The sequence below is a fragment of the Amia ocellicauda genome, chromosome 1, assembly GCF_036373705.1.
Source record: "Amia ocellicauda isolate fAmiCal2 chromosome 1, fAmiCal2.hap1, whole genome shotgun sequence".
Taxonomy (NCBI): domain Eukaryota; kingdom Metazoa; phylum Chordata; class Actinopteri; order Amiiformes; family Amiidae; genus Amia; species Amia ocellicauda.
In genome coordinates this window covers 47069510-47085173 of record NC_089850.1, presented here as the reverse complement: position 1 = coordinate 47085173, position 15664 = coordinate 47069510, and the positions used below count along the sequence as shown (strand labels likewise).

Genomic DNA, 15664 nt, shown 5'->3' with positions numbered 1-15664 from the left:
TATTCGATTAAATTATATAATACAATGAAAATTACAGAAAAAGTAGTACTTCCACCTTCAGATGTAAGTGATACCTGCCGACTTCATATCATTTAGGGATGAAATCTGAAATTCAAGATATTTGTATATATATCCTACATCCTGCATGGTGTCAAAACCAAAACATGTTTTTTGTTTGTTGTCCACACTGCCAGCTCAAAGGAGTTGATGCTCATCTATCACACCAATTGTACAATCTGCCACAGATGGGACTACTTAACACCCCCCCCCCAGCAGTGTCTTATCAAAGGGTTGTGGCATAGATAGGTGAAGGAAAAATAAGTTATTTGGGTAGGATTTCCTTTTGAGAGGGCATATAAATTACTTATAAATCAAGCAGTTATGCTAATTATTTTCTTAATCGGATTCCCAGGTAAAATATTCTCATAGCCGAGACCGTCAGTATAAATAGATTACAGATGTTTCCGTTTACTAAAAACGTACTTAAAATGACACGCTGCATTGAAATGCCTCAAAAATGTCTGAAAACCTCAGCAAGCTATAAAATATACTCAACAAAAACTTTAAAAAAGCAGTTTTTCCAGTAGCCAAACAAGCACAGGCGACTTACTTCTCAGGGTGTCGAATCCAGAACGAAGGCACCTCCTTCTGGAACTCATTCAACAGTCGCATCTGCGGCAGAAACGCAGTATGAAAAACACCCGTGCCTCAGCCGAATTGGTCTCGTAATGTATAAGAGTTTAAAACACCTACCTTTTTGAGCAGCCGTGCAACCTCTGGACTGTGTATGTCTAACCCCGCAGCTCCAGGAGAAATGCTGGCTCTTTGTGAAAGGAAACCTGACTCCAAATGCTTAGCTAATTGAAAACATAGAGAAGATTATATTAGAATATGAATCTGAAATTAATTAAACTGGTCAAACTAGATGCATAGATTCGTTTGATTTATTTAATTCCCACCTCTCCCCAGGATACCCGTTTATTTTTTAAGGTTTTTAATTAAGCTGTTAAACCATGTTTAGAATATAAAGCCTATAGATTCACACACACTTGAATGTAGTGATTAGGGTCATATATATATGATGGCCATTATAAGCAAATGTATCTGAACGTATATGGTTGTGTTTTCTGATAATACATAATATACATTCCTACATGCTCCCATGAACATACATAAATAAATAAACAAACAACAATATATTACCTAAACTAGTATAAATTTCTCTGCTTATATTCAGGGGTGAAGAAGAAAAGGTTTTAGCATAAAACCTTAGAACCTTATCCTGAAAGAAAAACAAACAAAAAATAATTAGCAGAGACAAAATATTGACAGCAGGCAAACACAACGTGTAAATTGCAGCACTTTCTAATTTATTTAGTTTTAATTTACTACTTGAATTAACGAACAGTGCAATTCTGAACTGAACATCATAAGATATTATGTATTATGTATTGACATGCCTGCATGAGAAAACAATAATAATTTACTGTTCATTTACACCGATCAGCCAAAATATTATGACCACTGACAGGTGAAGTGAATAACACTGATAATCTCGTTATCATGGCACCTGTCAGTGGGTGGGATATATTAGGCAGCAAGTGAACATTTTGTCCTCAAAGTTGATGTGTTAGAAGCAGGAAAAATGGGCAAAGCGTAAGGATCTGAGCGACTTTGACAAGGGCCAAATCGTGATGGCTAGACGACTGGGTCAGAGCATCTCCAAAACTGCAGCTCTTGTGGGGTGTTCCCAGTCTGCAGTGGTCAGTACCTATCAAAAGTGGTCCAAGGAAGGAAAAGCGGTGAACCGGCAACAGGGTCATGGGCGGCCAAGGCTCACTGATGCACGTGGGGGGCGAAGGCTGGCCCGTGTGGTCCGATCCAACAGACAAGCTACTGTAGCTCAAATTGCTGAAAAAGTTAATGCTGGTTCTGATAGAAAGGTGTCAGAACACACAGTGCATCGCAGTTTGTTGCGTATGGGGCTGCGTAGCCGCAGACCAGTCAGGGTGCCCATGCTGACCCATCTACTGTCGAAAGCGCCTACAATGGGCACGTGAGCATCAGAACTGGAGGATGGAGCAATGGAAGAAGGTGGCCTGGTCTGATGAATCACGAGTTCAAGGTGTTGACTTGGCCTCCAAATTCCCCAGATCTCAATCCAATCGAGCATCTGTGGGATGTGCTGGACAAACAAGTCCGATCCATGGAGGCCCCACCTCACAACTTACAGGACTTAAAGGATGTGCTGCTAACGTCTTGGTGCCAGATACCACAGCACACCTTCAGAGGTCTAGTGGAGTCCATGCCTCGACGGGTCAGGGCTGTTCTGGCGGAAAAAGGGGGACCTACACAATATTAGGCAGGTGGTCATAATGTTATGGCTGATCAGTGTATATGTCCCTGTTTTGTAAAAGGCTATTTTTTTTTTTTTTTTACCCAATGTACTACTTGATCTATTAACTAGTGCTGGAGAGCTGAGGAGAACACACACACATGTTCAGAGAAATGGTCTAGGAAATCACTGTTAAATGCAATTACACTGAAGGCAGGGTCGGCATCTGCGAGGGCAGAGCAGAGGCTCCTGCGCAGGGCGCTCCAGCTCTCACAGCTGAGCACATCAGAGGGCGGGGCACAGCACAGGGTCTGCAGGGCGTCCCAGCGCACCTACACACAGCACCACCCACCGGGGTTCCGGGTAAACAGAGAGATGCAGAAACTGTCACTGGAACAGGCATTGTGCAAGAGCAATTTAACAGGATAAAGTGTCACATTTGAGTAAGGGTTGTTGGGGTAGAGGAGAAGTCTAACACATCCTCAGGTGAGAAGCAAGAAAGATTAATATTGTTGTAGACTCATGTCCATTTGGCTAAAGTCCAAAGGCTAAATATAATTCAGCACAATGATCTACACAGAGGTCTCAGTCCTGCAGGTTTTCCATCTCTCTTTGTGTGAACTGGTGGGGGTAGTTAAACTGATCATGTTCAGACAATAAGTTGAATATGGCAGTTTAAGTGCTCAGCTGGAGTGAAAACCTGAAGACAGCAAAACGCTCCTGGACCAGGACTCAGGCTCCTGATCGAATAACCCTTTTGTTGTTTTACAGCTACATAATAAATATTTTTTACGTACACTTCTGTCATCCTGCTCTTTGATTACTGCTTTACATTTTACTCAGTGTAACCTGAATTGACTGTGTACCCCAGCACTTAAGCAACTACTTAAGCACTGTTTATTGATTGCATTGTACTCTTGTATGTCACCACAGCTACAAGCGCCTGACCACGAATGAATGATAATAAATAACCAGTCTGATACATGGTTATAGAGGAAATACCAAGGGGTATAGAAAAGGAAAGTGTGCAAAATCTCTAAGAGACTGTTCTAGTTGTATTGTCAAATCAAATTATAACTCAATTACCCACAAAGCTCAAAATAGTCTTACTAGCACAATAATAATAATATTAAAAAAACATTTAATAAATTTGCCTTACCTCCTTGGGCTGGCTAGGGTCCAGTTTATCTGCAATCACCTGCAGTTGTTCTTGCTTAATGAAAGTGTAGCTCTACAAAAACAATGAAAGTAGCTTCACTACCCAAAGCAAGCTAATGACCTACATATTTCTATACATGTCAATAACATTCCCTAATACTACCATGAAGCTAAGCTTGTGGAAATTAAGCTAAGGAAAATTGAATAAAGCGATTGACGCATCTTTATTGTGTTGGTTCTTAAGAAGGACCCCACTGTGCTGGGCAGCCGCAAGGTACCTGATTAAAAGAAGAGTCGCTGTCGGAGCAGTTGTCTGTGTAGAGGCTGCTGAGCTGCTCATGCTGGCTCTTGCGGTGCATCTCCTGCTTCTTCAGCTGATCTTCTTCGAATTTATTAATCAGGGATTCCACGGTAACCATCATAGTATTTTTCAGTGACTGTATCATTTGTTTGTACCTAAGAGAAGGAAGAGTGATATGAAAACGACACCAAAAAACAAAAGTTAGCGAGAGAGTTTACAAGAACAGATCCAGTTTAAAATAAGCACTCATTTATTCAAGAGCTTTATACTTGAGTGAGGCACTTGGAGTCTGTGTACAACTTTAGTTTTTAATCATTACAGCATGGGGAAACAAGTCTTCAGTTTAGTTTAAACTTATCAATTTAGTCCCAAGTGAATTGAAAATTCAGCCTGAGTGGATAAATGCTCATACAGTTATGTGTATCTATTGTGTGAGAGCATCTCAGAGATATTTTTTGTTTTTTATTTTAATCCTTGGAAAAGAAATGCAAATTCAATTGGAAAAATCCCTCTCTCTCTTTTAAGAAAAAGCAAGCTGGGTCCAAACAAAAAGGTACACAGAGCTGCCTGGCCTTTAGCCCTGGACAATGAGGATGAGGTGTACATACTCGTTGGATTTCCGGATCCTCTGTGTGACAGCGTGAACTAATGTTTCTTGACCTGACCCAAGTGCCAGTCCCTCACCGCTGGCACAGCGCTCCGTCTCTGCCTCAACAACAGGCCCCAGTGCGCTCTCCACACAGTGCTGCAGATACCTGATGAACTCATAGCTGGAACACAGGGGTGCGATTTATGTACAGTAAGGCGAATACACTAATAACAAACATTTACAGAGGAAACTATCTAAACATGTCTCTTTTAGGATGCCTACTAGGATGGTCAACATTTATTCTGAAATTGAAATGTACTTCCTTTATTAGTTATTTTAGTAAGATTTCCCTTAGCACCTGTGTGTGTATATATATATATATATATATATATATATATATATATTCTTTATTTTGTTTTACCACCAGTGTGTATATGTATGTAAAAAGGTAAAAATGTATCCGTTTTTATTGTTCTCTCTCAATATCACAATATTTAATTAAAGCCTCATGCCAATACTTGTAATAGTGCCTTCTTTCTTGCTGCTTTACACTTGCCACTAAATTACTAAGTCAGAGGCACTAAATCTGTAATAAAACCTGCCAACGCTCTGTTCAGCTGAAGCCTGGGTGAAAAATGAAGCCTATATCTGGCAGCAATCAGTGCCTGTGTGTCTATCATCAGTTACTTTATATCAAACCATACACTGTGAGAGTCAACCCTTTAGTGTAAACAGCCCTAGAGGTGGGTTCAAGTGACTCCACTCTTTCTCAGTGCCATATCTGAGAGCGTACTTATGAAAATGTTCGTCCGTTTCCTCCAGGTGTAGCAGGATCTCTTCTGCACACTCCACAGATGGGGCTGCGGAGATGCGGTCCTTAACACTGTGCAGTAGGTTTCTCAGCAAAGCCTGCAGCTCCGCCTCATCCTCATGGGAAAGCTGTGACATGCTCCTCACAGGGCCTCAGGTCTGACCACCTGCCGCACAAATAACAGACTTTTAGGTCATTCTGGCATATGAATGAATCATTCTGCTTTGAGCCTGTGCTCATATGCATCTTCATTTCTTAAATTGCAGAAATATATACTAGTAAGTGTTTTCCTATGTAACTGGGTTTTACATCTGTCACTTAATTTAAAAGAAAATGTAGCTGCTACACCAGAAAAATATGTATTAAGGTTATTATATTGAGCAAGGACTTATAGCAGCATCACTCCCAAACACATAACATAAAGACCACTTAAAAGTTCAAAAGGTTTATTTACACAAAGAGTAACTCAATTGAACAGTAATTGTTACAAGTTAACATCAGCAAGTTGAAGTGCATTACTGATTTCAATATGACAATGACAACAAGCATTGCGTACCTCAAACCTCAAAATAAACACCAAACAACAGAAACAATACAAACTTACAGAAAATAACACTTTACACATACAAAACCTCACATGCACCAATAGCAACAATAAGTTAAATACTAAGTGACTGGTACTTAACCAGTTTCCTATCATCCGGCTATAATAAGAATCCATGCACAATTAAACGATATATATATATGTCATTACACCGGCATAAACACAGAGCGCACCAAAGCTTACACAGACGCGGGTCCAACACTTCAAACTTAAAACACTTAAGACATTCATTAAATGTCGTTTTACTTAATTGGTAGGTTTTGAAATGCGCGGTTCACCATAAGGGGAAGAAATAGCACAAGAAATACAACTATAATGGCTCATACAATCTTAACTTCTCAATGCGATGTTTGTTTTGAGAAGCAGGCATGTATTGAGGTCGCTGTGTGCTTGAACCCGAAAGTTTCAACATTGTCCAAGGTTGTCTGTGTCAACAAAGATACATGCCAATCGGTTATCACACTGAACATGTATGCATCACCAATATAAATATAAATACCTTACGTGCACATCTATGTTACTAGCCCCCACCTCACCATCCCAGTATCGCCGGACAGATTGGGCGCTGCAGTCAGACGACAATGATGTAACATGTACTACACAGCGAAATAATAGTCTTCCTTCTCCTGTTTAAAACGCGAGCATCTTTGAACGTGACTCCGGAATATTTGTAGAATAAAGTCACAAATACACATTAATCCGATGCAAAATAAATAAAACTGCACGAATGACTTTCGCCTGGAGTCTTTCCGTTTCTATGGAAACAAGGAAGGCGTCTGCTGCAAGCAACGCGAGAGTCAAGCGCAGCGCATTGTGGGAAACACGTGTGCAGCCTCCTCCGGGGAACAGATTTCATTATTTGTAGCAAATTCAGTTTTTAAGAAAGGATTACAATCATTGTGTGTACTGAATGTCATATATGTGTCTGTATGTAATAATACCTAACAAATCGACACCAGAATAACGAGTATTTACATAAACAAGTGTCATTCACGTGACAATATCATGTGATCTGTATTCAGCGCTCCGGTCTGAATCTCTTCCGGATTCGTTGTGTTGTTAATGCCACAGTATTAATCTGCTTATTATGGGTAGTACTTCGTAGAACAGACATTTAAACTGTCTGTAATGTCCTATGGATATACTGCAAAGCTCGTTATTTCACATACGATTAAGTCATCTTAGTATGTTTATGTTTTAAACCGATATACATATATAGCTGTATCTTGAAACCTGTTATGTCATGGCTGCTGTGGACAGCTTTTACTTTTTATATCGCGAAATTGAACGTTCGTGTAGTAGTTATGTCGAAGCCCTGGCTGTGGTTGGGGCTTTTTATACAGCCAGCAAAGCGTTTTCCTTAGTGAGGGACTGTTACAGTCTGATCAGGCTGCATTTCATACCCAGATTGATCAGCAGGGCAGACCTTGTTCAGCACTATGGCAAATGGGCAGTCATCTGTGGTAAGCTTTTATGTTTCTAGTTCATTAGATGGTATTCTTATGCATTTATGGTTAGTGGTTATGTTGCTGTCTTGGCTACTCATTCAGACCAGAGAACTGTAACTGTGTCAGCCTATCAAAATGTGATAGGATATGTATTTAAAAAAAAAAAAAGTGAATTCAGTTACCTGATCCTTTAAAAAACAACATCTAATTCTTATATTGGGTAGTGTTTGACTTCTAATGAACAGAGATTTAAGAATCATTCAGATCAGAAAAACTCAATACTTATGTATTCATGTCCTGGGAAATTCTATTTACACTAGTAGGAGTAAAATAGAAATGAAATGGTGTTGCAGTGTACAACCTAAGTACTAATGTGTTAACAATAAAAACCCTACTTGCTTGCTTGCTTGTCATAATCTGTGCTTAATTTCTCATGCAGGTGCTGTAGATGGTCTAGGAAAAGCTTACGCAGAGGAGCTAGCCAGGCGGGGTGTCAGCATCATCCTGATCTGTCCCGACAAGCGCAGCATGGATGACGTTGCCAGGGCCCTCACCGAGGCTCACAGGGTGGAGGCGGCCATCATTGAGGCAGACTTCAGCCAGGGCCGGGCGGCGTACAAGCCTATTACAGAGGCCCTCAAGGACAAAGAGATTGGCTTTCTTGTGAACAATGTGGCTGAATTGTACGGATACCCACAGCACTTTACCGAAGTGCCTGAAGACAAGCTCTGGGACATTATTAATACAAACATTGCAGCTGCCACCATGATGGTGCATGTTGTTCTGCCAGGCATGTTGGAGAGGAAGAAGGGAGCCATTATAAATATCTCCTCTGGATCCTGTTGTAAACCCACCCCAAAGATGACTGCGTCCTCGGCATCCAAGGTGCTAGAAAGATGATCGATAGATACATGCTGTCAGCACCACATACTTCACTGTGCTCTCAGATTAATAGAAGCACCAGTAAAATGCATCATGAACTCTGTGATTGCCATGCTGCTTGTATGTATTACTGTCTGATCCTGGTGCAAGCAACATGTGCATATGCAAGGTTTGGATTTACCATTGCATGTTTTACTTTACCATGCAGGCAAATAAACATGTTTTTGTTTCCTTCCAGGCCTATGTAGACCATTTCAGCCGTGCATTACACTATGAATATGCATCGAAAGGGATATTTGTGCAGAGCTTGGTGCCTTTTTACATCGCCTCTCAAATGAACGCCGTCACTGGAGTAATACACAGTGGGTGGCTGGTACCTCACCCCCAGGTGTATGCGCGCCATGCAGTCTCCACTCTAGGAATCTCTCACAGGACCACTGGCTACTGGCCGCACTCCATACAGGTACCAATCAGTTTCAGCACAATCTTCTGTAAAAGGTTACGTTTTAGTTTAGTTTAGATATGTGACATCCGTGGCATTAAAACTGAAATCAGTAATAAAATGTTTTGTTTTTGTATAAAATGACACATTCCAAAAAAAAGATTATATTATTATATTATATTATATATTATATTATATTGGTTATATTATGATACATGATGTATGAAATGAATTACCAAAAAAAAATGCTAATTGTTGTTCTTTTTCTCTTTGTTTGTACTAGTTTTGGTTTGCACAGTACATGCCCGAATGGATGTGGGTTTGGGGGTCAAACATACTCAGCCAAGCAACTTAAAAGAAGACCTCATCTTGGAAGACTTCCTTAAAAGCATAGGCTGGGTGGGTTGGGTGATGCGTGTATCATGCACAGTGTGAAAGCGTTTGTTCCATTGCCTACAGTGAATACAAATGTTTGTGGATAATTATAATTTGCAACAACCACGCCTTTCCTCAAGCAGAATGTACATCTTGGTGTTTTGTAAAACATCAATCTGTTCATCAAAGGTTAATGTTTTATATATGTACCACTAAAGCTTTACTCTGGAAAAGCCCAGTTATGTAAATCAACCATTACCAGTGAGTGCAGGGTTCCCTAGTGGTTTCTCATTTCTTTAGTGTATTAATTTGTTAAATTGGGGTGTTTACAGCTTCTCCTATTTAGTCAGAATATTTCTTGTTTACTACTGTGGTTAGCATATATTTTTCTCAAGTCTGCATTTACTAAATCATGGATTTTAACTCCTGGATTGAATGGTAAGTATTAAGCTGTACATTCTGTTCATACAGTGTGTTTATTTTGCCTCATCATAGTTTGATTCTAGATTCAGATTTAGGATTTAGGCAACACATTTGATTGTGTAATGCTGAATTACCTCCGCTCTTTCCGAATTGATCATAGCAGTATGATCTTTCCAAAACGTGGGTATTTTTTGTTTAGGACAGTGGAGAAATAAAGTGGTTGACCTTCTTTTGCAGATCGGTTGTAATGTGTCTACATGGTGTGGAATCCATGTCAATTATAGTATTTTCTGCTTTTTCCAATTCATTTAAAAATAAATGTGTTATTTAAAAAATCTGACAAATAAAGACCTTTACTACCTAGGTGATTTAATTACATTTAGTAAGGTGTAACCTGAATTCTTCCATGCTACACCACACTACACCTTTACCATATAACATCACAGTACAGTCTTGAAGGGGACTAAAGTGTCACCGCTTCATATTTGGGCCATGGTTTCGTATGATATTTCTTATTCCCTTATGCTAAGCTGCCTTCTACCATACTTGTCTTTTCCTTATTGGGCTCTCATTTGCATATTATAGAGGATTTATGATGTAAAAACAGCATATTTACTCTTGGTGCTATTTCAGTTGTTGTTATTATTATTATTATTCAACACTAATAATAATAACTTACATATACTAACTGACACCCTATCATGATCATGAACATACCTGCTATTATACTAGCTACTAACCTACTAACTTTCACATACTCTTACTGATGCATATGACTCCTAGCCTACGTTATACATTACTACTTTGATTACAAACTATTACTATCTATCCCAGCACCCGCTCTTCACCGCACCAATGCAGGAGACGTGCAGCCCCCAGTTCCTGGTACATTTCCAGGTAAAGCAGCATGGAGAAGGAGAAACGGTGAGTTGCACAGAGGGTGTTCAGAGAATGGCTCTGGTGACAGCTTCATGGGGAGCATACAATGTCTCATCTGCCCTTTCACACCTTCCTGTCACACTCCAGAGATGACCAAAAAAAAAAAAAGAATAATTTATATTAATATTAAAACTATTGCATTAAAATCAAAAATCATCTGGTCTTCATACTATGAATTATATGAAACATGCTTATATGTTTCAGAATTCTTTGGAAAATTGCGTCACTGATGCTCTTATAGCGTTTCGGATCTTTTCTGCCACAGGTCAGCTGTAATATAAATTACTGAGAGGAAGGTATATGCATTTAATAGGAACCTCCTGAAAAAGGGGATGGGTTACATTTTCCTCTTCAGCTTTCTAGAAACTTTCCCGAGGGATGTGTTAGGGGAGGAGGGTGATAGTACTAGTTGTGGAGAGGTCTCACTGGAAAGAAGACGACATACATGATATTACAGACTATATTTGGTAAGTAAAGACTTATAATCATTATAGTTTGAGGATATTTGTTCTGCTTTTACAATTTAAAAAGTTGTTTTGTTTTCCAGTTTCTTATTTATACTCTAGAAAACACAAAAGTTTAATTCACCTGTACATTATTCTCTACTTCTCCAAAGCAGTTATGTAGTACAACACACTGCTTTTTTAGTTCTGTATCTGCATATCTTAATGAATTATAAAAAACTGACAAGAATAGTATTTTCATAAATATTTGATCAGATTAATAAAACATTGATTGAGAAAAGCAAAAAGTAACTAAACCAACTAAAACTATCTAAAGAACAATTATATATTTATGGGTGGGTAGAGCCTTGTAGGTTGACTGGTTCACTTAATTCTTCCAGTTGCTCCCCTGTGTGTGATCATCATTCACCACATAGGAACCACAGCACCAGGGGAAATGTGCTTTAGGTCACACATACACAAAGTCCTTTTAAATTCAGACTTAACATGAAACAAATACATTCAAATATTCTGATTGTCAGCAAATGTCACGTTTCTTACCAGTTCAAGTTAACCCCGATTTATATCTAAAGTCTGTTCTTTAACAAGGAAAAGAGAATCTGTGTTTAAAGGATGGACAAGGTCAGGTCCTTGGTTCCCATTAGATATAAAGAGCACTGGTTCTGTTACTGATAAAGTATATTCAGGACACAGTGTATTCTGCACTAAGATAGAAGTAGTGTAATCAGCATTACAAATATCAGTTTATTAGTCTCTAACAAATAGCTTATAGGCTTTACATATATGATACAAAAAATATGATAACAATTATAAAAATAATAATACATTAGGAAATGCATTTGCATTAAAAAATAATATCTTTCAGTCAGTCTATTCATTAGGAGATGAATTTATGGTGACTATAATAAGTGCTTGCTTCAAGGCCTTATGCAGCATAAATATAGATATCAGTGCAGTCAAAACATGGCAGATGTGCAGTACTGACAGTACAGGTTCATCTGAACTGGGCAAAACATTACAATGTGAAGAAAGCATCCCCTTTATCCACCCAGAATTGTCACTATTATTAGTAGTAGTATTAGTAGTATGATGCTTATTATTATTGAATTATCAACACGTTTATTCTGCAGTTCAAAGATTCAGCTGAAGAATGGGAGACTGGTCATTTCTGGGCAGGCTGCTGGATAAGGTGCAGTCCCACTCCACAGTGGTTGGGAAGGTCTGGCTGACTGTCCTGTTTGTCTTCAGGATTTTAGTGCTGGGGGCGGGAGCAGAAAAGGTGTGGGGTGACGAGCAATCAGATTTCATCTGCAACACACAGCAGCCTGGTTGTGAGAACGTCTGTTATGACCTGGCTTTCCCGATCTCCCACATTCGCTTCTGGGTCCTTCAGATCATTTTTGTTTCCACCCCGACTCTTGTCTACCTGGGACACGTTGTGCATGTGATCCACAGGGAGGAGAAAATTAGTCTTAGCATGCAAAATGAAACCCAAGACGACCATGCCAGTCCTGTCACGAAGAAGCTCAGTAAGATGTCGAAATACACAAAGGCCAAGGGGAAAGTGAGAATACGAGGAAGTTTGCTGTGTAGTTATCTGCTAAACGTCATTGCTAAAATTATGTTGGAAGTTGCTTTCATTGTCGGGCAGTATTATCTGTATGGCTTCATGCTGGAACCTCAGTTTGTGTGTGACAGGTTTCCCTGCCCCCACAGAGTAGACTGTTACATGTCACGCCCCACTGAGAAGACCATCTTCATTCTGTTCATGCTCGTGGTGGCATGTGTGTCTTTGGTGTTAAATGTCACTGAGATCTTCTACCTGTGCTTTAAATCAGTTCACAACCTCATGCAGAAAAAGCAGAAGAACTTCACGGCGACCCCTACAGCTCCGCCGAAAGATGACGGCCATCTCAAAAATAAGGAGCACATGTTCCAGAACTGGGTGAACCTGGAAACAGAGCTTCAGGGGAAGACGCTTGAGTTCATGAAAAGTGCTGATAGAGAGGAGGAGGAAGGGAAGGAACAAGGCCCCCCTGCCCACCCTCAAGGCAGTGCCGTGTATGCTCACCCCTCTTCTGGAAGGACCTCTCAGATAGCAGTGAAAAAAGTAACATTCATGTAGACCACCTGTATGATTCCTATCGCTCCTATGTGTCTAAATACACTCCTGTCATTGTTGTTTCTATCCAGATGCAGTTATTTACGTACTGCAGACTTGTTAAACCCAAGCTAAAGTGCCATCCCTGCTTATACCTATATGTATTTGTTCTCATAGTTCTATATGAACAAAGATATAATGTCCTATTAATAATTTGTCCAGGCCTTGTGTTTTATAGACTAGATATGGGTCACATGTCAGGGTTTTGTGAGGCCAGTTCTCTGTTAAATAAACACCTGCAAAAAAAACAACAAAAAAAAAAACATATATATATATATATATATATATATATACACTCACCTAAAGGATTATTAGGAACACCTGTTCAATTTCTCATTAATGCAATTATCTAACCAACCAATCACATGGCAGTTGCTTCAATGCATTTAGGGGTGTGGTCCTGGTCAAGACAATCTCCTGAACTCCAAACTGAATGAATGAATGGGAAAGAAAGGTGATTTAAGCAATTTTGAGCGTGGCATGGTTGTTGGTGCCAGACGGGCCGGTCTGAGTATTTCACAATCTGCTCAGTTACTGGGATTTTCATGCACAACCATTTCTAGGGTTTAGAATGGTGTGAAAAGGGAAAAACACCCAGTATGCAGCAGTCCTGTTGGCAAAAATGCCTTGTTGATGCTAGAGGTCAGAGGAGAATGGGCCGACTGATTCAAGCTGATAGAAGAGCAACTTTGACTGAAATAACCACTTGTTACAACCGAGGTATGCAGCAAAGCATTTGTGAAGCCGCAACATGTACAACCTTGAGGCGGATGGGCTACAACAGCAGAAGACCCCACCGGGTACCACTCATCTCCACTACAAATAGGAAAAAGAGGCTACAATTTGCACAAGCTCACCAAAATTGGACAGTTGAAGACTGGAAAAATGTTGCCTGGTCTGATGAGTCTCGATTTCTGTTGAGACATTCAGATGGTAGAGTCAGAATTTGGCGTAAACAGAATGAGAACATGGATCCATCATGCCTTGTTACCACTGTGCAGGCTGGTGGTGGTGGTGTAATGGTGTGGGGGATGTTTTCTTGGCACACTTTAGGCCCCTTAGTGCCAATTGGGCATCGTTTAAATGCCACGGCCTACCTGAGCATTGTTTCTGACCATGTCCATCCCTTTATGACCACCATGTACCCATCCTCTGATGGCTACTTCCAGCAGGATAATGCACCATGTCACAAAGGTCCAATCATTTCAAATTGGTTTCTTGAACATGACAATGAGTTCACTGTACTAAACTGGCCCCCACAGTCACCAGATCTCAACCCAATAGAGCATCTTTGGGATGTGGTGGAACGGGAGCTTCGTACCCTGGATGTGCATCCCACAAATCTCCATCAACTGCAAGATGCTATCCTATCAATATGGGCCAACATTTCTAAAGAATGCTTTCAGCACCTTGTTGAATCAATGCCACGTAGAATTAAGGCAGTTCTGAAGGCGAAAGGGGGTCAAACACAGTATTAGTATGGTGTTCCTAATAATCCTTTAGGTGAGTGTATATATATATATATAGTATTCCAAAAAGTATAAACACAATTATAAAAATTAAGGTTTCTATCTATTTTATGTTGGAAATACTCTATGTAATAATTATGTAAATATTGTATAATAACGTTACATTATGACCACCATCCTTTGTATTACAGTTAAAGTTTCAGAAATTCTCAGCAAACAGCTGTCAAAAAGTAACAAGTTCACCCTGTAATTTCCTCTAACATGATGTGAAGTAAAAAACTAAAGAGCCTTTTTGTATTTCCTGAGATGGGCAACAGGGTGCAGTCTTAAAAGTGATAACACCATGTTGAAATACAATACAAATAGAATTGCCAGATGCATAATATTCAAAAATACAATTAACATATGCATGAGATTATTTATTACTGTTGTAGGTGTGTGTGATTAGTTGAAACTGCTTATGTGGCACTGGTCAGCAGGTTATCAGCCTTTACTGCTTGTCACCATACTCACCATGTTTTCATCAAAGCCTTTATAAACATGCCCCCAACCATACCAGCTTTATACTGATTTTGCTGATTATAATAACTGATTCAATTTAATTTTCATCTTTTTCTCCTATTGGCCTGCTCTGAGTTTCTGAAGGCTCATGGCAGAAACACTGTTGTATGCCTGGGTACTTATGCCTGGATGTAACTACCCTCACATTAAAGATGAAAGTCTGCACTTCAAGCACATCTTAATTGTTTCCTTTCAAATCCATTGTGGTGGCATACAGAGCCAAAATGATGGCAATTGTGCCACTGTCCAAATATTTATGGACCTAACTGTATATATATATATATATATACATACAACAAGATAATATGTATTGGTAATATGTATCTAATCTAATTATTTTTGGAAACTTAATCAAATCCTAATGCATGTATTAAAAACAAAATTGTTTGTGAAACCCCTGGAATGAATCTGAATGTAAACATTAGAACAACACAGATAATGTCAAGGATACCAGAGCACAGGAACATTAAGCTGCAAAGAAAGCAAATGCTTTGAACAGTTACAGAGTATTATAACACACCCATTGTAACAGTATTACAGTGAGGGACTTGGTGGCAAAACCCTTGTTGGCAATCACAGAGGTCAGACGTTTCTTGTAGTTGGCCACCAGATTTGCACACATCTCAGGAGGGATTTTGTCCCACTCCTCTTTGCAGAACCTCTTCAAGTCATTAAGGTTTCGAGGCTGACGTTTGGCAACTC

General features: G+C 39.5%; 3 protein-coding genes across 4 annotated transcripts in view; 2 read left to right on the top strand and 1 right to left on the bottom strand.

The window, feature by feature from the left end:
• The window catches only part of tbc1d32 (TBC1 domain family, member 32), a 49538-nt gene extending 42990 nt beyond the window's left edge, over positions 1–6548 (bottom strand). The window contains exons 1-9 of one of the 2 annotated variants that reach the window (XM_066707604.1): positions 6298–6548; positions 5177–5360; positions 4403–4564; positions 3772–3949; positions 3495–3566; positions 2542–2667; positions 1204–1282; positions 754–857; positions 611–672 (exon numbers count right to left, since the gene is read on the bottom strand). In XM_066707604.1, coding sequence (XP_066563701.1) covers positions 611–672; positions 754–857; positions 1204–1282; positions 2542–2667; positions 3495–3566; positions 3772–3949; positions 4403–4564; positions 5177–5331 — 938 coding nt within the window. In that variant the 5' untranslated portion in view covers positions 5332–5360; positions 6298–6548. The remainder of the gene's footprint in view (positions 1–610; positions 673–753; positions 858–1203; positions 1283–2541; positions 2668–3494; positions 3567–3771; positions 3950–4402; positions 4565–5176; positions 5361–6297) is intronic. The other variant, XM_066707608.1, reaches the window with a different exon arrangement.
• Positions 6549–6618: 70 nt separating this feature from the next.
• Positions 6619–9746, top strand: hsdl1 (hydroxysteroid dehydrogenase like 1). Its single transcript, XM_066707633.1, has 4 exons — positions 6619–7261; positions 7686–8131; positions 8367–8591; positions 8854–9746. The coding sequence occupies exons 1-4, from the start codon at positions 7042–7044 to the stop codon at positions 8923–8925; spliced, it is 963 nt and encodes a 320-aa protein (XP_066563730.1). The 5' UTR covers positions 6619–7041; the 3' UTR covers positions 8926–9746.
• A 2175-nt stretch (positions 9747–11921) lies between these two features.
• LOC136751871 (gap junction Cx32.7 protein-like) lies at positions 11922–13089 on the top strand. The gene has a single exon (XM_066707628.1). It carries the CDS (start codon positions 11922–11924, stop codon positions 12894–12896), a length of 975 nt encoding a protein of 324 aa, XP_066563725.1. The 3' UTR covers positions 12897–13089.
• The last annotated feature ends 2575 nt before the right edge of the window (positions 13090–15664 follow it).

What these genes read in the sequence shown, in the direction of transcription:
- LOC136751871 (XM_066707628.1), top strand. Translation starts at nt 11,922, where the DNA reads ATGGGAGACTGGTCATTTCTGGGCAGGCTGCTGGATAAGGTGCAGTCC.
- hsdl1 (XM_066707633.1), top strand. Translation starts at nt 7,042, where the DNA reads ATGGCTGCTGTGGACAGCTTTTACTTTTTATATCGCGAAATTGAACGT. An exon ending in CTGCGTCCTCGGCATCCAAG is followed by an intron (nt 8,132 to 8,366) that starts GTGCTAGAAAGA and finishes GTTTCCTTCCAG; the next exon opens with GCCTATGTAGACCATTTCAG. An exon ending in ACTGGCCGCACTCCATACAG is followed by an intron (nt 8,592 to 8,853) that starts GTACCAATCAGT and finishes TGTTTGTACTAG; the next exon opens with TTTTGGTTTGCACAGTACAT.